The 26,052-nt window shown below is 46.9% G+C and overlaps 1 protein-coding gene across 3 annotated transcripts in view; it reads right to left on the minus strand.

The window, feature by feature from the left end:
- CACNA1D (calcium voltage-gated channel subunit alpha1 D) overlaps window positions 1–26,052 on the minus strand; it is a 311,586-nt gene that overhangs the window by 279,718 nt on the left and 5,816 nt on the right. For all 3 annotated transcript variants that reach the window (XM_080675937.1, XM_080675938.1, XM_080675936.1), the window contains exon 3: window positions 25,231–25,336. In XM_080675937.1, the coding sequence (XP_080532063.1) occupies window positions 25,231–25,336 (106 nt within the window). The remainder of the gene's footprint in view (window positions 1–25,230; window positions 25,337–26,052) is intronic.

Below are 26,052 nucleotides of genomic sequence, written 5' to 3' on the forward strand. Positions count from 1 at the left end.
CTCAAGCATCTTTCAGCTCTATTTCTGCAAGTGACATCTGTCAGCTGAGGTAAGGGAAGGCACAGGTCTGTTTCTAACAACCAAGTCCAGAAACTACAAAGAAGAAGCTGAGCCCAGCTGGACCCACAGACCTAACCTGAGTAGGAGTTTGCCAAGAAACCCAGAGGCAGCTACGTAGATAGGAAGCCCTCATGGCAGATAGGTGAGGAACATGCAGAAGACAGGTCAAAGCTGAGTCCAGGGCACCAGCCCAGGTGAGGGGCCTGGATAGAATGCCAGTGGGCAGGGGACACACATCTCTGTAGGCCAGCGCTATCCAGCAGCACTTGCTGCCATGATGGACATGTTACCTGCGTATGCTGTCTAATGTGGTAGCGGTGTATGGACATTGAACAATGGAAATGTGGCTTATGTGATTGAGGAACTGAATTTTAAATTCATGAAAATTAAACAAAATTTAATTTCTTGTAGCCACATATGACTAGTGACTACAATTCTGGACAGCTCTGCTGTAAGCGATTCTCTCATATAGTGCACCCTCTGAAAGGTAGGACCCTTCTTTATTTAACAACAAATGAGCTGTGTCAATGATCTATAATAATAAAAGGGTAATATGCTAATTAGGAGAGAAACCAAGATGGCGGCATAGGTAAACACCTAACCTGCTGCCTCGCACAACAATTTCAAAACTACAACTAAAAGACAAAACGGACAGCATCCAGAACCACAGGAAGGCTGGATGAGTGGAAATTCTACAACTAGAAGAAAAGAGAAAAGTACACTGAGACTCAGAGGAGCTGCAAGAGGCAGAGGTACTGAGACACGAGTGCAGAGAGTCCTGGCAACTGAGTGCGCAGCTGGCTTTCTCAAGTGGGAGGGAGACAAAAGCTCCCGACTGCACTGAACTCCAGTTCCAGGCAAGACTCTGGGGACCCAGACTCATTTGGGGAGAAACTGCACTGTCTGGCAGCGGGTGGAACTCGAGGGCAGCTTTCTCTCAGAGGTGCTTGCAGCGATTACCACAGGACACTGAGACACAGGGGCCTATTAGGGCAGGAAACCAATGCTATCCTGAGACTCCGCCCCATCCAAGCTGAGCACAGAGGCTTTTGCAAGGCTTGTCTCATAAGGGTGTCTCCAACACAGAAGTTCTCTCAGCATAGACACAGCTGATCCTCACAGCCAATTGGCCTGGAGGTCAATTCCTCCCAGTGACACCAACAACAATCAAGGCTTAACTACAAAAGACTGTGCACACAGCCCACAAAGGGGTGCACCAAGAGTGTCCACCTCAGGTAACTGGGGAGGCTGAGCTACTGAGCCCTATAGGACACCTAGCACACAAAGCCACTCTATCAACTCAGGGAAGCAACCAAAATGCGGAGACAAAGAAATAGATCACAAATGAAAGAAGTGGAGGAAAGCAAATGACTGGATATAGAGTTCAAAACCACGGTTATAAGGTTGTTCAAGAATTTTCTAGAAAAGGCCTATAAATTTAGCAAGACCCTTGAGGATATGAAAAAGGATCAACTAGAAATTAAGCATACACTGACTGAAATAAAAAATATTATACAGAGATCCAACAGCAGACTAGAGGAATGCAAGAATCAAGTCAAAGATTTGAAATACAAGGAAGCAAAAAACACTCAACTGAAAAAGCAAAAAGAAAAATAAATCCAAAAAGTTGAAGATAGTGTAAGAAGCCTCTGGGACAACTTCAAGCGTACCAACATCAGAATTATGGGGGTGCCAGAAGAAGACAGAGAGCAAGATACTGAAAATCTATTTGAAGAAAAAATGACAGAAAACTTCCCCCACCTGGTGAAAGAAATAGACTTACAAGGCCAGGAAGTGCACAGAACCCCAAACAAAAGAAATCCAAAGAGGACCACACCAAGACACATCATAATTAAAATGCCAAGAGCAAAAGACAAAGAGAGAATATTAAAAGCAGCAAGAGAAAAACAGTTAATTACCTACAAGGGAGCACCCATATGATAGTCAGCTGATTTCTCAACAGAAACTATGCAGGCCAGGTGGGAGTGGCAAGAAATATTCAAAGTGATGAATAGCAAGAACCTACAACCAAGATTACCCAGCGAAGCTATCATTCAGAATTGAAGGGCAGATAAAGAGCTTCACAGACAAGAAAAAGCTAAAGGAGTTCATCACCACCAAACCAGTATTATATGAAACTAGAGGCCCGGTGCACGAAATTCGTGCACGGGGGGGGGGGGTGGCAGGGGGGGAAGGGGTCCCTCAGCCCAGCCTGCACCCTCTCCAATCTGGGACCCCTCGAGGGATGTCCGACTGCCCGTTTAAGATCGGGCCTAAACGGGCAGTCAGACATTACTATCACAATCCAGGACTGCTGGCTCCCAACTGCTCACCTGCCTGCCTTCCTGATTGCCCCTAACCGCTTCTGCCTGCTAGCCTTATCACCCCCTAACCACTCCCCTGCCAGCCTGATTGATGCCTAACTGCTCCCCTGCCAGCCTGTTTTCCCCTAACTGCCCTCCCCTGCAGGCCTGGTCACCCCCAACTGCCCTCCCCTGCAGGCCTGGTCACCCCTAACTGCCCTCCCCTGCAGCCCTGGTCCCCCCCAACTGCCCTCCCCTGCAGGCCTGGGTCCCTCCCAACTGCCTTTCCTTGTAGGCCTGGTCACCCCCAACTTCCCTCCTCTGCCAGCCGGGTCACCCCTAATTGCCCTTCCCTGCAGGCCTGGTCACCCCAACTTCCCTCCTCTGCCAGCTTGGTCACCCCTAATTGCCCTCCCCTGCTGGCCTGATCACCCACAACTGCCCTCCCTTGGAGACCTGGTCCCTCCCAACTGCCCTTCCCTGCTAGCCATCTTGTGGTGTCCATCTTGTGTCCACATGGGGGCAGGATCTTTGACCACATGGGGGCAGCCATCTTGTGTGTTGGAGTGATGGTCAATCTGCATATTACTCTTTTATTAGATAGGATAGAGGCCTGGTGAACGGGTGGGGGCCAGCTGGTTTGCCCTGAAGGGTGTCCCGGATCAGGGTGGGGGTTCCCTTGGGGCGTGGGGCAGCCTGGGCGAGGGGCCTGTGTGGTGGTTTGCAGGCCGGCCACGCCCCCTGGTGACCCAAGCGGCGGCCCTGGTATCTGGGGTTTATTTATCTTCTACAATTGAAACTTTGTAGCCTGGAGCGGAGCCAAGCCTTCTGCTTGCTCCATGGCGGCCGCCATTTCTTTTGGGGTTTATGTATCTTCTATAATTGAAACTTTGTAGCCTTAAGCAAGGCCTAGGCCAGCCAGGGCTGCAGAAGCTTAGCTTCCTCCATCACCACAGGCAACCCTAGCCTCCTGCTCTTTCCAGCTCCGTGGCTGCCACCATTTCTGTTTGGATTTATGTATCTTCTATCATTGAAACTTTGTAGCCTTGAGTGGAGGCCTAGGCCAGCAAGGGCAGGCGGAAAGCTTGGCTTCCTCCATCACTGGGGAAACCCAAGCCTCCCTCCTGCTCTCTGTGGTGGTAGCCATCTTGGTTGGGTTTATTTGCATATTCACTCCTGATTGGCTTGTGGGCGTGGCTTGTGGCCGTGGCTTTTTGTGTAGCGGAGTGATGGTTAATTTGCATATTACTCTTTTATTAGATAGGATGCTGAAAGGTATTCTTTAAGAAGAGGAAGAAGAAAAAGGTAAAGATAAAAATTATGAACAAATACATATCTATCAACAAATGTATCTAAAAATCAAGTGAATACAAAAATCTGATGAACAGAATAAACTGGTGAATATAATAGAATCAGCGGCATAGAAAGGGAGTGGACTGACAGTTCTCGGGGAAAAGGGGTGTGGGGGGTGTGAGAAGAGACTGGACAAAAATCGTACACCTATGGATGAGGACAGTGGGGGACGGGGGGTAAGGGCAGAGGGTGGGGTGGGAACTGGGTGGAGGGGAGCTACGGGGAAAAAAGAGGAACAATTGTAATAATCTAAACAATAAAGATTTATTAAATAAAAAAAAAAGAATGAGGAAGATTTATAAGCGCTATCAGAGAAGGCAAGCCATGATATACTTACTCTAAGGAACAAATAACATGAACAAACAATATGAATCATATCACGCTATCTATGTACTTTTAAAGAAAGGGATATACATACATAGTGCTGGCAAGGTTGTGGAGAAACTATAACCTTCATACATTGCTGGTGAAAATGTAAAATTGTGCAGTAACTTTGAAAAATAGTTTGGCAGTTCCTCAAAAGGTTAAACAAAGAGATACCACATAATCCCGCAATTCTATTCCTGAGTATATACCCAAAAGAAATGAAAACATATATCCACACAATAATTTGTACATGAATGTCCATACCAGTGTTATTTATAACAGACAAAAAGTGGGAACAATCCAAAAGATGATTTGTGTGGAAGGGGAATGAGAAGCAACTGCTAATGGGCACGGGGCTTTGGGGGAGGGGGAATGAAAAGGGTCTGAAATAGACACTGCTATTTTGTAAAGGCATGTAATTTATAAGGCAAAAATAAAAAGATTTTGCAAGGGAAAAAAAGGGTAATATGCTAATTAGACCAGACATCATTTCTGACGAAACTGGGCCGGGGGAGGGGAAGCCAGCCCAGTCCTGTGTGCCTGCAGGTCCTGTGTGCCTGCAGGCGGCCCAGGGGAAGCCAGCCCAGGTCCCAGGTGCTTGCGGGCAGCCTGGGGGAAGCCAGCTCTGGTCCCAGGTGCTGGAGGAAAGCTGGAAAGCCAGTGCCGGCAGCCAGGGGAAGGAAGGCCTACTCTTGCACGAATCTTCTCAATAAAGCTGGAGGGCAGCAAATGAACTACAGGGAGGCGCCTTAGCCGGCCCATCCATCAGCAGAGCAAAGTTTGGAGTCTGTGTGCTTCAAGGGAAATGAGAACGGGGCAGAGCTACAAGCTCTCCTTCCCCACGCACACAACCTAAATTCCCCACCTTCATATACAGTAGGGGCAAACTGAAGATGGCCCAAGGTCAAAGTCAAGAGACCTGAACTCCAGTCCTGGCTGTTGGGCCTGCAACCTCGAGCAAGGCCCCTCCTCCCTGAACCACAGAGCCTCCTATCACCAGCGCAAGGCAGTTGAAACAGGCAACCTCAAAGGCCCTCTGTGTGATTCAAAGAATATACATGCCACGTCATCAAAATTAAACTTTTGTGCCCAAATGACACCATCAAAAAAATGAAGAGACAAAATATAGAAAGGAGAAAATGTTTGCATATATCTGATAAGGAACTGATTATCTAGAATTTATGAAGAACTCTTAACTCAATAATTTTTTTAAAATGCACTTATTTCTGAACAAGATGACAAAATATGTAAGAATCTAAAAATATATAAGAACCTGGATGTATACAAATAAAAGCACAATTAATGAACACAAAGCCTGCATGTTAATAACAGTTACCATTAAATGAGCAACTACTAGGAGCCAGTAATTTTATTTAAAAGGTTTCTTGTCCTTATAACAAAGATTTTATGGATAAGGAAATTGAGGTTCAAGGTCACACAGCTAGTAAACAATGGAAAAACGATTCAAACCCTGGTCAGGATGACTTCAAAGTCAGTCTTTTCATAATGCTCTTCTTCACCATGGAGTTGCAGGGTTAAGTCTTACGAGTTAAAAAGATCATAAAACTCATATTTCCTTCTTAGGTCTTATATTCAGACTTTATGTTCACTAATGCATAATTTTATGGCTTTTTAAAGTATGTTAGTTTGTGAGTATGCGCAGTGAATACATGCAGTTAAATGAGATTCTAGTTAGAAAAGTATCATGTAAATACTAAGACTCCATAATTTTAAGTTTTAATTCTACCCACAGATGTATGTCCTAGATATATTTGTTTTAAATTATATTTTAAAACAAATATAAATTCCTTTTTCAGATGAGGAACACTAACCAAATATTGTTAAAATGGGATCTTTCTCCCAAGCGGGTGAGAGATTTGCTTCAAGGCTTCTAAAATTCACTAGCATGACCTCTGTTATCTGAATTCTGATATTTTATCATTATATGGAATTGTTATATATTCTAGATCAAACATAATAAAAACAAAACGAAGCATTCTCAATAATACTACAAATAATCCAATTTTTAAATGGACAAAGGATCTAAATAGATGTTTCTCCAAAGAATATATAAATGGCTAATAAGCATATAAAAAGATATTAATATTAGCCACCAGGAAAATGCAAATCTACAATGAGATACTACTTCACACCCACTAGGATTGCTGCAACCCAAAAGATAGACAACAGCCCTCACCGGTTTGGCTCAGTGGATAGAGCATCGGCCTGCGGACTGAAGGGTCCCAGGTTCGATTCCGGTCAGGGGCGTGTACCTTGGTTGCGGGCACAACCCCTGTAGGGGGTGTGCAGGAGACAGCTGATCGGTATTTCTCTCTCATCGATGTTTCTAACTCTCTATCCCTTTCCCTTCCTCTCTGTAAAAAAAATCAATAAAATATATTAAAAAAAAAAAAAGATAGACAACAATGTGTAAGCAAGGATATGGAGAAACTGGAAACCTCTTGTACATTTCAAGTGGGGATGTAAAACAGTACAACTGCTTTGGAAAACAGGCAGGCAGCTCCTCAAAATGTTAAAGTTATCATATGACCCAGCAAATTCCACTCCTAGGTATATACCATCCAAGAGAATTAAAAATATAAGTTCACACAAAACTTGGACATAAATGTTCACAGCAGCAATATTCATAATGGCTAAAAAAAATGGCAACAACCCAAATGTCCATCAGTTGATGAAAGGGAAAATAAAATGTGTTTTATCCATACAGTGGAATATTATCTATAATAATAAAAGTGTAATATTGCTAATTAGACCTGACAACCTTCCGGAGGAAGCTGGGGCTGTGAGGGAAGCCAGGGTCCCGGGGGCCTGCCAGCAGCTGAAGGGAAGCCCGGGTCCCGGGTGCCAGAGGGAAGCTGGTGACAGCAGCCGGGGGAAGGAAGGCCTACTCTTGCACAAATTTCATGCACTGGGCCTCTAGTTCAACTATTAAAAAAAGAAATGAAGCACTAATACATGCTACAACCTGGGTGAATCCTGCTAACACCTTGCTAAGTGAAAGAAGCCAGGGAGATAGGTTACATATTGTATAATTTAACTTGTATAATAGGAAAATCCATAAAGACAGAAAGTAAATTAGAGGCTGCCTAAGCTGAGGAAGTGGGGAGGAGGTTGCAGGGAAATATAGGTATGAGGTTTCTTTTCAGAATGATGAAAAGGCTCTCACATTGATTGTGATAATGGATGCACAACTCTGAATATAGTAATTTTTAAAAGCCACTGAATTATATAATTTTAAGTGGTAGATTGTGTGGTATGTGAATTATATCTCAAAGGCTATTTTTTTAAACATTTTTTTATTGATTTCAGAGATGGAGGGAGAGGGAGGAAGGGAGGGGGAGAGAAAGAGAGAGAGAGAGAGAGAAACATCAATGATGAGAGAGTATCATTGATAGGCTGCCACCTGCACACCACACACTGGGGATTGGGCCGCAACCTGGGCATGTGCCCTGACTGGGAATCGAACCATGACCTCCTAGTTCATAGGTTGATGCTCAATCACTGAGCCACACCAGCAGGCCTTAAAAGGCTATTTAAAAAAAAAAAAATGTACATGCTTTTATCCCGTCTAGTTAGTGGAGATCAATTAATTGTTAATTATTGTCCCCAGGTCCCAGGGCCAGGTGCCAGGGGCGACCATCTGAACCTGAAGCTTGTAATGCTTCTCTTACAAGCAAGGGGACTATCTCCAAAGCAGTCTTAGTTGTCTCTCACAGCTTCACGCACAGCAAGGGTGGAGCTCTCTTTGCTGCAGCTAAGATTGAAATGTCTAACTTAACTGGGATCAAAAGTGAATCTTTTTAAAGGCAAGAAGAAAAATTCAGAAACGTCTTCTTCTAAATCAAGCCCGGGAAGTCCTACTGGGAACCGAAGTGATTCTGTCTACTCTCATAAACCGCCGAACAACAGCTGGGAGCGATACAATTGTCTCTGCTTCAAGGACCCCCAAGCCCTGGGAAGGGTCAGGCATGTATCATCACTCCCCAGAACCCACACCGAGTTCCCTGACTCTGGACTAACGTGAAAATCTGCCTCACCAGGGATGATGACGCCTTCAAAACCAGGAGTAAAACATCTCACTCGGCCAATTTTCCTGGGGCCGCGGCTGAAGAGAAAAGCCTGGAAGCAAGAATTCTTTTGCACAAGAAGAGCCTCAGACTAGAGGAGGCTGTGGACTGAGAGAAGTGTGACTGCAAAGCACTTAGGCTGTTTTGTTTCATAAACACGCCAGGATCGTGTAAGTAAGTGTTGTTCCCTTCAAACTCGTAAGCTTGGGAAGCCGGACACATAATTCCGGTAATCCTGCCATTCGCTGAACACTTCCAAAATGCCAGCGTCAGGCCCTTCCCCAGAGCTCATGACACCTTCCTCCCAAAAATAAGAAAACTTGATTCTTTAAAGATAGATTTGATTTTCTTACAAATACCCAAGAATTTCTTTGAGAAAAGACTGGTGAATACGGTCACTGATCAACCTGAATCACCCCATTTTTAGCCAGAAACAAAGCAAAATAAAAAGTAGAAATTGGCCCTGAAAGCAATTCTGAAGACAGTGTTCCAGCATCACTGGGGTGCGAATGCAGCCCCCACATCTGCTATGAAGGGGACATTATGCTTTGGTTGTATAAGTTCCCATGTTTTCATTAAGCAATCACAGTCTCTCCCAAAAGGAGGCCCCCACCCCTCACCCTCTCTGTCCAGTATTCTGCTCCTGGGTTGGAAAGAGAGACCATCAGGCTTATATAAAGCAAATAGTCAAAGCAATTAAAGCAGCCTCAGGGTACCTGAGGTAGACACAGTGATGCTTCATCCCACGGTCAATCATTTACCTAACACCTGGCGCCAGGAGCAGTGGAAGACTTAAGACAGAGGGAAGACCGGGTTCCTGCCCACAGCAGCTCACATTCTTGTTAGAAATAAGAAACTAGCATAAAATCAAATACAGGCAAGTCTGTGGTTCAGATGGCAGGACGGCTTCCACCCCAGGGGGCTAGTCCATGGTGTGCCAGAGAACCAACAGCTGACTTCACCACCCAGCTTTAGGACAGTGCACGCACACCACCACGGTGCACACTGCCACCGCCACGAACACCCCCTGCCGCGGCGCACACCACCGCCGTGCACGGGAAGGAGTCAGAATCACACATCAGATCCTCCAGCTTCAGATGGCCCCTCAGCTTCAGGCTGGGACTACATTCATTACTCTGTTTTTTCATCACAGACCAGAAGAAGACAGATTTAGGAACAGAGCGAAGGCATAATGTTATCTATGCTCTGTTCACTCTTACACCCAGGAAGCAGCATTGCTTGCCTAGAGGGCTGGCTGGTCACAACGCAGGACCGTCTTGGTTTCCATTTCGCAAGCACGTGACCTCAAGGAGCAGTCAGGACTTCCGATATCGGCTGGTCTTTGAAAATCGCGAGGTGGGAAAGGTCAGCTCAAGCTTTGGGTCCGATTGGCTTTTCCAGTCCTTCTCTACCCCCCCCCCTCAGCCTCTCCCCAACACCCCAAGCACAACCACTGTGGCCGTGCTGGTGGGTGCGACTCTTCCTCTGTGTGGGGCCCTATGGGGCACTGGCATCACGGAGTGAGAGTGGATTTGGACCTCGGCCTCGAGCTGCTTTCTAAAGGGATCAGAGGGAAAGTGCGGTGAGGCCTCAGAAGTCCCTCCTTAGCAGACAGTAGTAAGGAGGATAATGCCTTACATGTGTATACTGCTTTCTGGATCATAAAACACTTTCACACGTATCCCATTTGACTTTTACTCCCTGCTTTATGACCGATGGAAAAAGCAGGGTTACAGACGTGTGGTCACAGAGCAGGAACGCAAAGCCAGGTCCCTTGACTCTACATTCTGCGTCCTTTCCATGACCTGCCTCACGCATGCACACAGCACACAGCGAGCACCGGGTTGAAGCAGGGGAGTGATCACAGGCCTCGCTCGCTAACGTATGGGTTTAATACCTCAGCAAAGAGTCATTCAGGTAACACCTCTAAGCTTTATTTGCCTCACCTGCAAAACGGGGGCTCTAGTCATTACAACATGACTTATTGTGAAGACCAGACAAGAAAACAGGTATAAAATTTCAGCCTGGTGCCTGAAATCAAGGGCACAAGGCCCAAGACAAAGGCCCCACTAGTGCATTGCACAGAGGGAACATGCTCTCATCTGAGACTTCAATGTGGCCATGAATTCCAACCCCAAAGCCCCAAACTGTACTTGGTCTATCTGAAGACTATGAACACAGGGCTCCCTGCTGCCAAAAACGCTGACCTCAGCATCTCAGAAAGGTTAGCAGGCAGCCTCTCTGCTGCAACACCGCTCACTGGGCAGCCCGACCAGGCTCCCATGCAGCCCTGTCTGCTGCCAGCAGGCCCTGAGCTGGGAGTAGTAACAAGACAGGCTCCTCTTCCCACGCCCACGGACTGGGCCACAAAAGGAAGCGGGTGGGGGGAAATCACTGGGCCAAGAATGGGAACACACATCAGAGAGAATACACAGATTTAAGAGGCCTGGCCTGTGACTGAGATTTTACAAGTCCTACAGCACTCCAAGGGGGGAAGCAGGAGGAGGTCCCCCCAGTGCTCACACGCTGCTGAACCCTGAACTTCCTGACCAACTAAGTAATGTCTTTTGGTCTTGCTCACACATTACTGTATTGATGCCTCACAAAAACTCCATGCTAACAGTGAGACAAGCATCAGTATACCTATTTTACAGATGAGAAAACTAAGGCCAAGAGAGGTAAAGTAATTTGTTCAGTCACAAGGCAAGCTAGCAGCAAATCTGAAACCCAAATCTAGGTCTATTTCCTCCAAAGCCTCTCCCAAACACAGGATAATGCAGGCCAAACAGGAGGGAGTCAGATCAGGGCAGCCCTAAAGCCTGAAAACAGTAAGACGCTGTGTAAGGAAATTAAGGGTGCACACTTGGGGTCCACAGAGGATTCCCTTCAATGCTCTGAGCAACAGGAGGCAAGTGTTACCATTGTCACTCCCATCTCACAGGTGAGGACACTGAGGTCAGGACCACACGGCAAAGAAGAACCAACTGTAACCTGTGTTTCAGTGAGCTTAGTACTGGCAAGTCAATCCCATCTGTGAGCCTGTCTCCCACCCGAACGACGTGCAGAGGGATACAGTGAAGCCCAGGACCCCTGTGGTAGGAAGGGCCAAGAGGTCTGCATCCCGCCCCGGGCACTTCCTGGCTACTTGATCTTGGGTAAGTCATTTAACAGCCTGGAGCTCAGCTGCCTGCTCTATCCAATGTGAGTGGTAGCCATTGAGAATGAAATCAGACGATGGAAACACCTGTTCCAATTTTAAGACTCAACCGATCTCCCCTTCTTTTCTTTTTTTTAAATAATGTTATTTTGAGAGAGAGAGGAAGGGAGAGGGATAGAGAGATAGAAACATCGATGAGAGAGAAACATCTTGATCGGCTGCCTCCTACACACCCCCTCCTGGGGACCAAGCCCACAACCCAGCTATGTGACCTGACCAGGAATTGAACCAGCTATCCCTTGGTTCATGGGTTGACACTTAACCACCGAACCACACTGGCTGGGCCCAACCTCCCTTTCTGAGCCCTGGGGCCAGAACTCCCAACATCTGTTTTGCTCCTCAGCGCTTGTTTTCTTTCCTCTAACATTTCAATCAAGAGATGTTGGGGTCTCCTACCTGGGCCCAGCAGGAACAAGGCACAGCTGGTCAGGTGGATCCCACCGTAGCTGAGAAAGGAGTCTGCAGAGACACCACTCATGGGTTCCTCTTCCCTGCCTCAAGGGTAACCACAGGGTAGAAGCAGCTTTAGTCTGCCCAGCTGTGTTAGAATCGGTTCCTGGCCATTACACCAGCCCGAGAGGAACAAACAACCCCTTACTGTTGTCTAGGTGAAGATGGGGCGTGGCCAGGTCCTACGACCCACAGGATAACTTTCAGTCACTTCATCACCAGACCACTAACAGCCTCCATAACTACCATCATCTTAGGCTTTTCAGCAGGACAGGTGGAATGGGGCAGTCTGGTGAAAACATCACAGAATGGTTTTGGAAAGCCAACCCCTAACCCAGCACACCATCCAGGACACTTTCCTGGTATGGCTGGGGGTCCGGCCCCGACTCTGCCACTGGGTTGGGAGCAAGCTGGTCAGTCTTTTGAGCCCCCATTTCTTGATCGGTAATGCTGGGGACAGCAATCCCCACCTGCAGGACTGTGCTGAAACTCGAGGACATGCACCCTGGCTCGAGTGTGGTAGCCCACACTGACTCCGCGTTTTCCAGGATCCAAGGCCTGGGCTGACCCCTTCAGCCGCTTCATTTCCCCTTTCACAGAAGGGGACCAGAATGAGCAAGGAGCAGCAGCTGGCCCGGTCACAGGCAGCAAATGGCAAACCTGGGGATGGAGCCCATAACCCTAACCACTTACTACTACACTGACCAGCGCTCAACACAAACCTCTGACCACATCACAAGCGCGCCACATTTTCCCTTCACAAGTCAACTTTCCAAGGAATTGAAGTGCAATAAAATCTACTTCGTGCCCAAATGTAAACTCCTCTGCCCAGTCCCATCTTAACTGGACTTTTCAGAAGTGTTTCAGAAAATCCAGAGGGCTGCAGGGTTCTCAAAAACCTGCCCCCGATTCTCCAGCCACAACCCCCACCCCGAGCCTGGAAAAGCCTCAGGCTGGTGGAAATGAGGAGGCATGGAAAGCTGGTGTGCCGGTCCCCAGGCCTAAGTTCAAGCCCTAACCAAAATCAGGAATGTGAAGCCTGCCCGAGACCCACCTGCAGTCCTGCCGATGCGCTCTGCTCCGGGGTCCCTGCCCTGGCTCTGCCCCGTGGCCTTGCCTTCCTCCGCTCAGTGTCTAGATGAGCCTCGACTTCCCTTCCTGGCCTAGCCGGGGAGTGTGAGCTCTTAACTCAGAAAGCCCAGCTGTGAATCCTGGCCCCACCAATTACTAGTCCTCGTGGCCCTGTGCAATCAATTCAGCCACTCCCAGCCTGGTTTCTCACCTGTAAGAGGAGGACCTTAGGAGTTTCTTCTTCGGGAGTTTAAAGTCAGGATTAAATGAGAATTAAAGGAGATTATATACACAAAGCCCGCCTAGACGTCAGTCAGGAGCTAGTAACAAAGGCAATTATCTCTGCCCCCAGCCACGGTCAACAAGACAGGGTGTGCCAACCACACGCAAACCAGGCGTCTGAGCAGAGACCCGCTGCGTTCCTCCACCAGCTCGCCGAGGCCCTCCTGCCCTGCCACCTCCACTGGCCAGTGCCCTGACTCCTTCCATAAGACAATGAGGCCAACTATAGCCAAACGATTTATTTCTGTTAGTATACATAAAGAAATGAGAATAAATTATGAAGTTAAATGGGGAATATGGGAGTGACCAAAACTAACTAAGAAAAAAACTGAGGGTAATTAAAAGCTGACTGAACGTCCAGCTTGCTTTGAAGACACATTATTTGATCACGTGATTTTCTAGGTGCCACGACTGCCCCACCCCCACCTCAGTATTCTCAGACTCTGCCCTGGCCATTAGGGAAGTGTCTGGCTTCAACCAGATTCCCGGCTGTAACTCGAGCGGGAAGAAAACTGACTGGAGACAGAAGCCTAAGGCCCCAGTTGGCTCCTCTTTCACTGTGTGACCCTGGGCAAGTCAGCTGCCGAGTCTGGAAAAGGCACACACACATCCACCTGACAGTTGCTGAGGGCCTTTCCAATCCCTACCTCGTGGGCCTGTGATTCCAATTCAGCACCAATCCGGGTAAATCAGAACTAGCCGCCCAGCCTACGATGTGCCCCAGCTGGCTCCAATATTGACTAGCTCAGTGGTCGGCAAACTCATTAGTCAACAGAGCCAAATTATCAACAGAACAACGATTGAAATTTCTTTTGAGAGCCGAAAACTGACTTCTGCACATGGGCCACGAAGTTTCATTCGCATTGTACGTGCGTGCCCGCACGTGGTATTTTGTGGAAGAGCCACACTCAAGGGGCCAAAGAGCCGCATGTGGCTCGAGAGCCGCAGTTTGCCGACCACTGGACTAGCTTATTCCGTTGGCCAACCTAAAATATACAAAGCTTTCTCTACCCTGACCATACCAGCTTCACCCCATGTGGCTTTCTAGAAAGAGATTCATTAGACACCTCTCTTTTACCAAATTCCTGCTGGCATAGCCACTTCCCAGCATTCTAAATTAGAACTTTAGGTGTTTTCATTTCACTCCCACCAGAAAATAATTCTAAAAAAAGCTTTAAATGGAGTCACCGTTCGTTGATATTTAAATAATTCAGACTTTGTGAAAGCCCAAAGACAGCTCACTTCTGCATTATCTGGAAAAAAAGGGCTAAGGGCCTAATTACAGGTACAAAAGGGCCAACTAACCATTTATCCATTCAAGCTACTTTTGTACAACTTAAAAGCAGTCATTTAAAGATAGACAGTGTTTCATTGCACCCCATTGTTACCCATTTACTGAAGAACATTCAAGAGTATCTTCTTTTAAAAACATTGGTCACTTCCCTAGTTTACATTAGGGTAAAATAATAAAAACCACATCTCTTCAGAAAAAAACAATAAAAAAGAGGGTTTGGGAGGAGTTGTTCGTAGTAATTCATATTCGCCTTTTGTATTCTGATTTAAACCAAATTAAGACAGTAAGCCAATGTGTTTAATGGGCCATATTTTACACATAATAATCGCTCCAAAAAAGTACCCTGCATATGATTAAAGGATAGCTGTCAACCTACTCTTTTTAATCTCCCCAGCTTTAGTCTTATACTAACTTATATCAAAAGGCCAAGCTCTTACAGCATAGAGAAGAGCCTTATACCACAGTTTAAAGCTGTGCTCAGCCCTGTAGAAGCCATGAACCCAGACACCATCTGCTGGCAGGCATTTCCGACTTTAACCAAAGCCCAGCTCACCTGGCCCAGCCAGTGTGCCTGGCCCGAGGGCCCATGCTGTAGACTCCTCTTTGGACTGGGCTCCTGGAAAGTGCTTCCTGGAATGAATGTGGCTGCTTCCCAGTGTTGAGAGGATAAACACTGTGTAAGTTAGAATGTGCTTCCTTTCAGAGCCACTGCTGGAAACCCTAACCGCCAAGGTGGTGCCCAGGTGTTAACCATCTGGCCACCTGGACACCAGGCAAGTCTCCTTTGTTTGGATTCCCAAGTGCCCCTTCTTTCATCCTCTCCCATTTTCCAAGCCGCCGCAGAGCTTTTGAAAGTGGGAGGGGTATAAACCCAATAACAATACCACAACTGTAGCATGATTTTACTGTGTGCGAAGATAAAATAATTAATGATCAAAGAACTTGGGACAATAGAAACATACTAGTCCTCTTCTTAGAACTAAACCATAGCAAGCAAACATTCCAAAACTAAGACTCGATTTCTGTAATTGGAACGTACTTACCTATTAGCTACCAAGAATGAAGTTTCACTTTAAAAGAACTGCAGTACCAAAGTGCGTGACACCCAGAGTCAGGGAAAGAACAACAAGCTTGGTGCCTTCCATATGGGTCTATGGTTCAAAACAGATTACAGACCTAGTGCTCAGGGTGCAAGGAACTTCTGCTCCACCAGATGCTCGGATGCCTATCAAACACCCAAGAGAGAGGCTGTCCCCTGCCCTCAAGACTTCCTTTCCCATCAACTAACAGAGAGAACAAATCGTCAGAGGTGAATGAGCATGATCTCAAGGAGATGTGCAGGTGGGAGCTTGAATGGATCCAGGCCTGGTGCCGAGCAATGTGTGTGGAAATTTTAAATGCACTATTCTCCCACCCAGAGAGTTTACTTCTAAGTACTTACTCCAGAAAAAATGTTGGCTTGTAAGGATGTCCAGTGGAGCACTGTTTGAAATAGGAAAACTTTAGGAACTAACCTAAATGCTCATCAGCAAGAGAAACTAAACCATGATGCAGTCACACATGGAATAGTCTTCAGCCATGAAGAAGTTGTTAGATCTCTACATACAGATATGGAAGATCGAGAAGACACATTAAGTGGGGATGAGGAAGCTCTATGATGCATGCATTATGTTCCCACCTGTGTAAAATTTAAAATACCCAAACTGCACAAATATGTATTTCAGAATGCAGTTTATATACATATACACAGTGAAAATCAATTCTGAAAGGATCACACCCAAGCAATTACTGTGATTAGAATGAGCTAAGTAGATAAAGGGGAATTGTCACTTTATCTGTATTAATTGTTTACAGAAATGTACTGTGCGTTACTTGTATACATTTTGGGTGATTATTTACTATGAGAATGCAAAATATGAAAACAGAAGGCTGTCTCTGGCCCCACGCAGCTGTGTACAGGGAGTGGCTGCAGCACCGCCTGGAAGTCAGGAACGCGTGAGCCTGGTGCACTCTGCACGGCAGGTCTCAGTAAATATCTGTTGAGTGATGGTGCCTGGACTTCCTTTCTTATAAACAGGCTTCAAGCTCTACAGAAATATCTGGGAGTCTACAAAGTGCTAGGCTTCCCCATGGACACAGGAAAGGGGGCAGGGTGGGCCCCTCAGAAGATGAATGAGGCAGGAAAAGGTGTGAGCCCCTCACCCAGTCCGCTTTGAGTCCCCAGGCACAGCTGGCCACCCATACCTCCCTCCCGCTGCCCAGGCTGGGGCCACCTGCCACCCACACTTCTGAGTCGTCTGCAGCCCGCCTTCCCTTCCTCGGGTCAGCCCCCGATTCCCTGCAGCCTGACCCTCTCATTCACTTATTCAATAATTTTGACAGATGTCCTGTGATTTCTAAAATTACCACTTAGCCAGTAGGGAGAAAGAAAAATTAGCAGAAATCATTGCTTTGAGGTTCTGGAGAAGAAACTAATTTTCCCCAGTCTGGGCAGTGTCTGGGGTCCTATTTAGTTAAAATCACTAAAGGAAGGCTTCATTCTACAAGGTCTGTGTCAAAAACACCCATGCTAACATCCACTTACCAGCACTTTTCCCCAGCTCTTACACACAAAGAAAGACAGACAGACAGACAGACAGACACAGAGAGAGGCACTGATCACCGAGGGCGATTCCTCCTCCACCCCTGTCTTCAGTTGTTCTGTGTCCTCCTCCCACCACCCATTGCCCACCTTGCTCACCCAGCCTCACTCCCTGCAAGAACCCCAGCTGTGAGAATACCAATCTCACTTCAATTAAAAAGGGAAGACCGCCAGAACACAATTTACATGCCTTATTGGCTCCATTAAACTTATTGAAAACTTAAAAAAAATCCTATCTAATAAAGAGGCAATATGCAAATTGACTGTCATGCCATAACAAGATGGCTGCGCCCACAGTGGAGGCTGAGTTCCCATAACGAGCCTTAACAAGCAATCAGCAGGGGCCTGATACTGCGTGGCGCTGGGCCGGGGCAGGGGACCTAAGTCTGTGCCCCCCGCTTGGTGGGGTTTGACAGGGGACCTCAGGCCACGCCCCCTGCCCAGCAGAGCTTGATGGGGAACCTCAAGGCACACCCTCCCACCCCAGCCCAGGTCAGGGAACCTCAGGCCATGCCCCCTGTCCTGGTGCCAGGCCGGGGGACCTGAGACCACACCCCCCGGCTGGTGGGGCTTAACCAGGGACCTCAGACCGTGCCCCCTGCCCAGCGGGGCTTGAGGGGGGACCTCAGGGTGCACCCCCTGCCCCAGTGCCAGGCTGGGGGACCTCAGGCCGCACCCCCCCACCCCAGTGCCAGGCCGGGGGGACTGAGGCTGCACCCCCTGCCATGTAGGGCTGAATGGGTACCTCAGGCCATGCCCCCCGCCCCAGCGCCAGGCCAGGGGACCTGAGGCCGCACCCCCCACCCAGCAGGGCTTGATGGGGACCTCAAGGCGTGCCCCCTGCCTCAGGCCACGCACCCCGCCCTGGCGCCAGGCTGGGGGACCTGAGGTTGCGCCCCCCGCCTGGCTGGGCTTGACTGGAGACCTCAGGCCGTGCCCCCTGGCCCAGGCCAGGGGACCTCAAGATGTGCCCCCCAGCCCGTGCTGGGGGACCTCAGGCCGGGCCCCCCTCCCTGGCGCCGGGCCAGGCGTCCTGAAGCCGCGCCCCCCACCCCATGGGGCTTGACGCGTGTGGGGCCGGCCTGGTCTGGATATAGCCCAGTGGGGGTGGGGCCAGCTGGGTCTAGGTCTTGCACGATTTTGAGATGCACATGGGTGGGCAGAGACTTGACTCTGGTTCCCATGGCATGCCCCAGACTCTGACAGGAGGAAGATTTTCATATACATTTTACTAATTTTCTTTCATCTCTGACACTTCTATTATAGAGAAAGGGCAAATAGCAATATTAAAATATTTCCTCTAATTAATTCCCTTTTAATGTGCACGAATTTCGTGCACCGGGTCACTAGTAAACAAATAAAAAGGGAAGACCTCTTCTGGCATTCCTTATCTCAGTCACATGGGCAGAAAAGGACTTGAGCAGCACCTCCTCTCCTGCAGAGGGTTGAGAGCCCCAGGAGTCTGCGCATGGTAGGAGGCAGACGTAGGAATGTTCACATCTATTCCTGGAAGGCCTGCCAACCACCACCCACACTCCACAGGGCAGGGACACCCACCAACATCTCCCCGCAGAGCATCATCCCCGCAACAGTGACACCTGCCACCCGCTGCCGACCCAGAGCTCATGCTCCAGGACTCCGGAGCCTCTTCTATTTTTTTAGGGACATTCTTGGAGGAGGAGCTGGTGGGATCTGTTCTGGAGTCCCCACTACCGCGGTCACCAGTATTTACTATAGAGACATAGGTGTCTCTACTCCTGGGCAAGTGGCCCCCTCTGTATCAGGTACTTCCCTGATTCTGCAGACAGTGAAAAAAAAAAAAAAAAAAAGAAAAGAAAAAGAAAAAAGAAAAGAAACAAATACTGGTAGGGAATGTTTAAAATCTGCAACAGGGGTCTCTTGTTTCTCACACAGTCCTTTTTTTCAAATACGGAACTTGATCTGTGGTTGAGAAAAAAATGCATCTCCCCACAGACCCTCCACCAAATGCACCTGAAAGTGGTGGTGTGTGAGGTGGACCCACCGAAGGCCAGTGAAACTGCTGCCCAGCGGAGGGCTGGGTGCAGGGTGGCATCCTGACGCCCTCTCTAAGCCCTTTCCGGCCGTGTCCGAGGACTTCTACGCCCTTGGACTTTTCAGTTACCTGATTTAATAAATTACACACACAAATATACTTTTTTTTTTTCAACTAAGCCCATTTGAGTTGCATTTCTGGCTAATACATCAACATATCCAAATACCCTCCCTCTACAGCTCATTTGTAAAGGGCCTGAGCAGGGAGGATCCAGTGTGTAAGGTGTAACTATAAAACCGAGGTACACATTTTAACACATCAGCCAAAAAGTGAGGACCCTTTTGGAATCCTTCTTTTTAAGGAATGTTAATAATAGCAAATCTGAATTCTTTAAGGGTTGGATTTGAGTTTTGAAAAACTGTCAATACTCGACTAAAGTCAGCTGGATTAAGTATCAAGCTAGGTAACGGGTCCTTTGTCAAAATGAGGTAAAACTACAAAAGAGATGTGATTCTTTGATTAGCACATGAACTGGCTCACAGCTCATGATCAGGAAACCGGCTTTGGAAAAAGGGTTATTGCACAAATCCACCCACCGCAGTCACTGCGCTGCTCTCCCTCGCCCCTCTTTATGTGAAATGTGACCCCCACATTCACCCAAGCACAGTCACTCACTCACGAGTGGCTCACGTACCACTCGGGACACAGATGCCAGCTATGACTTAAGGATTCCAAAAGCATCACGTACTGCTTCTGATATAAAGAGTTACATTTGCCAAGAAAGATACAACCCTGAAATTAAAGGCACACTCTGACAGGTGTTTCCTAGGATTCTCGTAAATACTGGACAACGAAAGTCCAGTCTCTTCAGCAAACATTAATCATTAGCCAACTGTTGAAAATTAACTCCTGATCTATAAGGACATACCGTGGAGCCCTTGGACGGTCATTCGTTTATATAGTCACTCACTCCACAGGCATTTTCTGGTGCGCCTCTCGTACGCCAGGCACAGGGTTAAGTTTGAAGCGCTATCTAGACGAACCAGCCTCCTGCCTCAGCTTCCAGGAACTCCTAGGCTACTTTCATGCAAAGTCACTCAGCTGTTCGACCAAAGAGCCAGGCTGCCACACCCCAACCCACTTCCAGAGCAGTTATAAAAGCAGGCGGACACGGGCTAGCGTCTGCAAAGAGGGGAGTTTACCATGCTTGCAGGAGTTCAGAGGAAAGTGAGCACCTACTCTTAGGCGGGGAGGACAGGGATCCGAAAAGGCTGAAACAGAGGCAGACAGACCTAGGCACGCAGAAACGAGAGAGCACACCATCCAAAGACAGCCAAGCAAAGGCACGGTGCAGGTGAGGTGCAGAACTGACACCCACCTTATAGGCTAAGCCCAACGAACCAGGTGAGTTACAATTCACACCACTCCCTCTGTGCAAAAACGGTGACATGCTGAACTATGACTGTGCAGATACAAGGAACTCACTGTTGAGCCCAGGAAACACTGCACATCGGCATCTCAGCCACGGAGAAGAGAATGCAATCAAAGGAGACGATCCACAGTGTTCCTGGCCGTTGTGCACTTCTGGTCCCACTGACAACTGTCCCAGCCAGCGCTGCTTCCCCGAGATGCCCCACCCAAGCTCTGCTCCTCTGAGCCCCAACGCAGAGCACAGGCCGTGCTGGACTGCCTGCTCAGGCCTGACACCAGAGACACACAGGAGGCTCACAAGACCCTAAGCTTTTCAGAAATAAATGCTTATAGCTTCCCACCCACCCCCAGCCAAGGACCTCCAAGGAGTTCCCAGAGGGTCCTGTCATCCAGGAAAATCCTGAGTGAGCAGGGCTCTGAGGAAAGAATAGGGAGATGCCCCTCCTGAGAGCATTCACTCGGGGCGTCAACAACACACATTACTGAGCATCTCTTCCTCACCACCAGCCAGGCGCTGCTGGGGACTGGGAATGGTTCACTATGAACTGTATTCTGAAGGTAATGATAAAATACGCAGATGAATAACTAAAATATAGGATATTTTACCTGTAAAATGCTATGAGGGAGGTTCAGATAAGAGTGTTACTTCAGACCAGGGTCTGAAAAGACCTCATGGAAGAGACACAATTTGGGATTATTCCTGAGCAGCTATAGGAACGGGAACACACAAAGAAAGACTAGTAGGACTAATGAGGCTTTTCGGATGGAGAAAGCAGTGGAGGGAAAACCGGGATGTGGACAAGCAGAGAGGAGGGTGTTTAGGAACTTATGGTGGACAGATGGGTAAGATTGTGAAGGAGAGAATGTAGAATAAACCAAAAAAGGTTGGACAGACCACAGAGGACCTCGCTGTGGAGTTTGGCCTTTCCCCAGAGGGCAGTGGGTAGCCACTGAAGCCTCAGGATCATTTATCCAGCAAAAGGCATGCAGCTGTGGTGGGCTGAAGAGGAAGGGGAAGACGTGGAGGATGTTGTAGAGGCAAAATGTCAACTGGCTAAACACAAACTGGCCTCAACAAGATGAAAAAAGGGGCAGAAAAGGCACCAAAGATTTAGTGGAGCTTCTCGTTGAGTTACCCAGACTTCACTGAGCAGCTGATAGGAGCCAAGCACTTTGCCTGATAAAGTGCATGGACCTCGCCCTCCGTGGGTGCGGGCATCAGCACACCTCAGGGCAGGTGTGATGTGGCAGATGAGCATCCCTACTTTTGTTGTTGTTGTTGTTGTTATTCCTCACCAGAGGTTATTTTTCCATTGATTTTTAGAGAGAGTGGAAGAGAGAGGGAGAGACAGAGAGTAATATCAATGTGAGAGTGACACATCAATTGGTTGCCTCCTGCACACGCCATGCCCCCGACCGGACTTGAACCCGGGACCCTTCAGTCTGCGGGCTGATGCTCTATCCAATGAGCCAAACCGGCTAGGGCGAACATCCCTACTTTAGTCCGTTATAATGTGAGGCTGTTCAGCACTACAGAGAAATGGGAGGTGGGCTGGGCGAGGCGGGGATACCAGGAACAGGCTGCACAGACTGAAAACTGTTCAACCACATCAGTTTGCTTAGGAGAAACTCGAGTTTGGGAAGCAAAATAAAGCATTTTTCAACACAGTGAGGTACAATATTGTAATCATCTGCACTCTAACGCTCCATAAAGAAGAGCTCCCCCACACCCCGTGCTAAGAAGAAAATTAAGTAAGTGATATACGTTTTCAATAAGTGGAACTGAGGAAACACTGCCACTCACGGAGCGAAGAGGGATGTTACTGTGGGAACTGAGCTGCACCGTTTCCATGGCTTCAGCCTCACTAGTTCCCTGCAAGTCCACAAATGTACGCTGCATTGAAACTTGAGATTGTTTATACATTTTTTTTTTTATCTAACCCTGGGAAAACTTGCTGCCCCCAAGGTAGTTTCTAAATCCCCAAAGCTGGCTGAGTTATGCACAACCCATACCAAACACACACTGTACCAACGGGGATGGCCAGGTTCCTCACCCAACAAAGTAATCACATCACTGCAAACAACCTGTAACAGGCAGGGACACCTTCCACAAAGCCGGCCCTGGATCTCACTCTACGTGCTCGACATACACATTTCCCACAGAGCTATGAAGCAAAGAAAGCCACGAGCTCCCGGGGAATGTAAAGCTTGGCAGCCCATCCCGGTCTCTGACCTCTGTTGTGCCATTCACATTCACTGAAAGGTATTTACTACAGATGAAAAACAAGCTTCGTGCAGCTGCCTCTAAACCCATCCCAAAAATAGAGCAATCACTTTGGTACAAATTGGGTCAAATGTATAAAAAAAAAACCAGCTCCCTGGCAGGAGGACTGACATGGCATGGGACCTCGCTAAGAGTCAGGGGAAATCCGCAATGCTCTTCCCTTCCCACAGTGGGAAAGGAAATATTTAAAGAGTCAGACAGAGAATAAACTCATCTGACCATGTGACCATCCTAGTGAACACAAGACAAAATCGGGAATGCTACGAGTTTCAGAATCCTAAGAGGTCAAAGAAATAGCTGTTGGTTTTTAGAAAGGCCTGCAAAAGAACACACTGCCCCACCCCCACCCCCACCCCCACCCCCACCCCCAAAAGAAAGACCAGTATTTAAGAATTGTGAAAAAAGGATAAACTGAAGAGGGGCTGCCAGGGAGAAGAAGAGAGATTTACCCATCTCCTATATTTCATTCCATCCCTTATTAGCTAAGAAACCCAAATGGTTTGACAGCACATATATTAGTGCCCCAAATTTCCCTGGGAAGATCAGAATATTAATTGGCTATACATGCTGAGCTTCATTAATTTTTCCATTGACTTGAATTAATCTGCCTTTCTGAAAGGTGTTTATTTTCTAAGTTTGTTTAATCATGTTCTCTTGAGCTACAAAAAAAAAAAAAAAACCAACAAACTGGGTCAGCATCCACGTTGTTAAATTTGGTAACAAGGCTGACACCATCTGTGGCCTAGACAATGATGACCTACCCCCACTGATGGGGGCTTTTCAGTACTTCTGCTTTTCCTGTGAAGTGATCATCTAATGTCGCTATCTGCAACGAACGCAGAAGCTATTTTAAATATGCAAAGTTACACAAATCATCTTTAGCCCACTATAAATATGTACTAACAGTAATTGTGTGTCTGTATATCTAACTCCCATTTACAAGTGAATTTTCAGTAGCAATATCCACATATTTTTAATTATCTAGAAATCTGACCAGAAAACCCCAAAGATGAACAGACATCATGCTACATCTGAACTATGCCGCATATTTTACATGTACCATGAAATCTGGTACATAAACCATGAGGGCTACTATCGCAAGGGCACAATTTCAGTATCTTCAGAACTCAGCAGAGCACTGCCCACACCAATTCTGCTTTTACAACCCTCAGTCAAGATCATCCAGCCCTACTGAAACACAGCTTCGCGTTGAGAAACCAAAACAAATGGAACTCGCTCAAAGAAGAGAAAGCAAAACAATGGAGCACGTTTCCTGTCGGCACCAGCCCCCTCCTCCATCTGCCTTCCTTCCTTCCCGGCCTCCAATTATAAAGGACTGATCTGGCAAGGATGCTGCGGCTCCAGAAAGAATCCTGAAATGGCTTCTGAATCATCAAGGAAAGATTACAGAATTTCAGAGGTAAAAACAATCCTAGTGACCTTCTCATCCAATCCCCTTAATTGGCAGGTGGGTGAAAGGGCATGGGAAATGCCCCAAAATATAGCCAGCTGACATTCAAGTGGGACAAGCTCCTAGTCCCACACTAGTACTCTTCAGTGCTTTTTTAAATTTATTTTTTAACTATATCAACCTTTCCCAAAGGAAGCTCCACGAAACACTGGTTCTCTGATGTGTTCTGCCAAAACAATGTTTAAAGAATCCATGACCAATTACTTTTAAGGACTAGCTGAGTTAAACAAAATGAAACTGGTTTTTTAACTACAAACCTTCCCAGAGCTTTTACTTGAGCTAATGTGCACTATAAATCTTGAGGAGGGCAATAAAACATGTGGAAGTATCCCAATTTATTTAACCACAGAATCATTTTATCTTGGGGCATATCATAGGACTGGGAGTAAGAACTTCAATTCTACACTATGCTTCTCTGAGTGATGCACCACGTAGTTCATTGGCTTTGTTGCACTCTACTTCTCTAAAAATTAATAGTTTACACACATCTATGGTAATTCTCTACTTACCAGAAAAATTGACCCAAGTACCCACCACTCCCAAATAACACTGGATTTAAAAAAAAAAAAAAAAAAAAAAAAAAGCCAATATTATCAGGAAAAGAATGGTAGACAGCAAAAGCCTATACGAAGAGAAAAGTCATTTTAAAATCTGCTAAAACCTCTTCCATAAAAAGTTCTACATCTATTTATACAAGATTCATAACTTTAAACACTTTCATTCAGTATAAATTGGAGAATACACGTTTTATAAAAAAAAAAAAAAAATCAGCCACTGTTGTAAAGCTCCAGGAAACAATGCATGCATAGCTATAACTTCCACCACCCAGAAAGCCAGCTGCCAGTAAGCATACAAGCGAATGATAACCACACATCAGGACAAGGAGGTACTCAGAGGACACTTACCAAGTTATGATTTGTTGAATTCGAATCATCTTCAGGGAATGGGATGTAAATAGCTAAGGCCACACAATTGGCAAAAATAGCCAATAATATAAATATGTCAAATGGTCTGAAAATTTTTGTTAAGGTATATACACATATATATACACACACATATATATACACACACACACACACGTGTGTGTATGTTATACAAACACAAACCATCTCTCATCGCACTCCCAAACACACCATTTTTGAATCACTTTTAAAATGAAAGTTATATATACAAACTGACTGTTGTGAGAAATCATCTTGGGGGTCATCTCACTGTAGATGTTGCTATCAAATGACCTCTCCGTGTCTTCTTCTGTTACAAAGATCATGTTACATTCATGCTTCTGCTGAGCATTTTCTATTAAAACCTAATAGTACATCCAATGAGAGCACTGTGCGAACCAATAAGGGCCTTAGAAAGCTAAATTTCTGGCTGTTTCTTTCCTGACCCAAAGACAAGTCATCACGAGACAAATCTCTCCCATAAATCCTTGCCTCCGGGTGTTAGAGCCATTTTCTCGGGGGTATTGGCCAGGTCAGTCTGAATCTCCTGTCTGACCGGGGCAAGCCAAGTCACCAGGACCTTCTCCATTCTACCTGTGACTATCTTGTGGCTTGTCCCAATTCCTCAGACACTGTAATACGCAAGCTAGGCTTCAGCTCCCTCCTCAACCTTCTCTACTAATCAATGGTTTGCTTTAAATTAGAGTTGGACTAGAGCTGAGTTTACAGTGTGCTGTTACTGCATTTACTTTATCACACATTAAATTAAAAGCCATAAGAAATCAG

This window comes from Plecotus auritus (assembly GCF_963455305.1).
Source record: "Plecotus auritus genome assembly, chromosome: 6".
In the NCBI taxonomy this organism is placed as follows: domain Eukaryota; kingdom Metazoa; phylum Chordata; class Mammalia; order Chiroptera; family Vespertilionidae; genus Plecotus; species Plecotus auritus.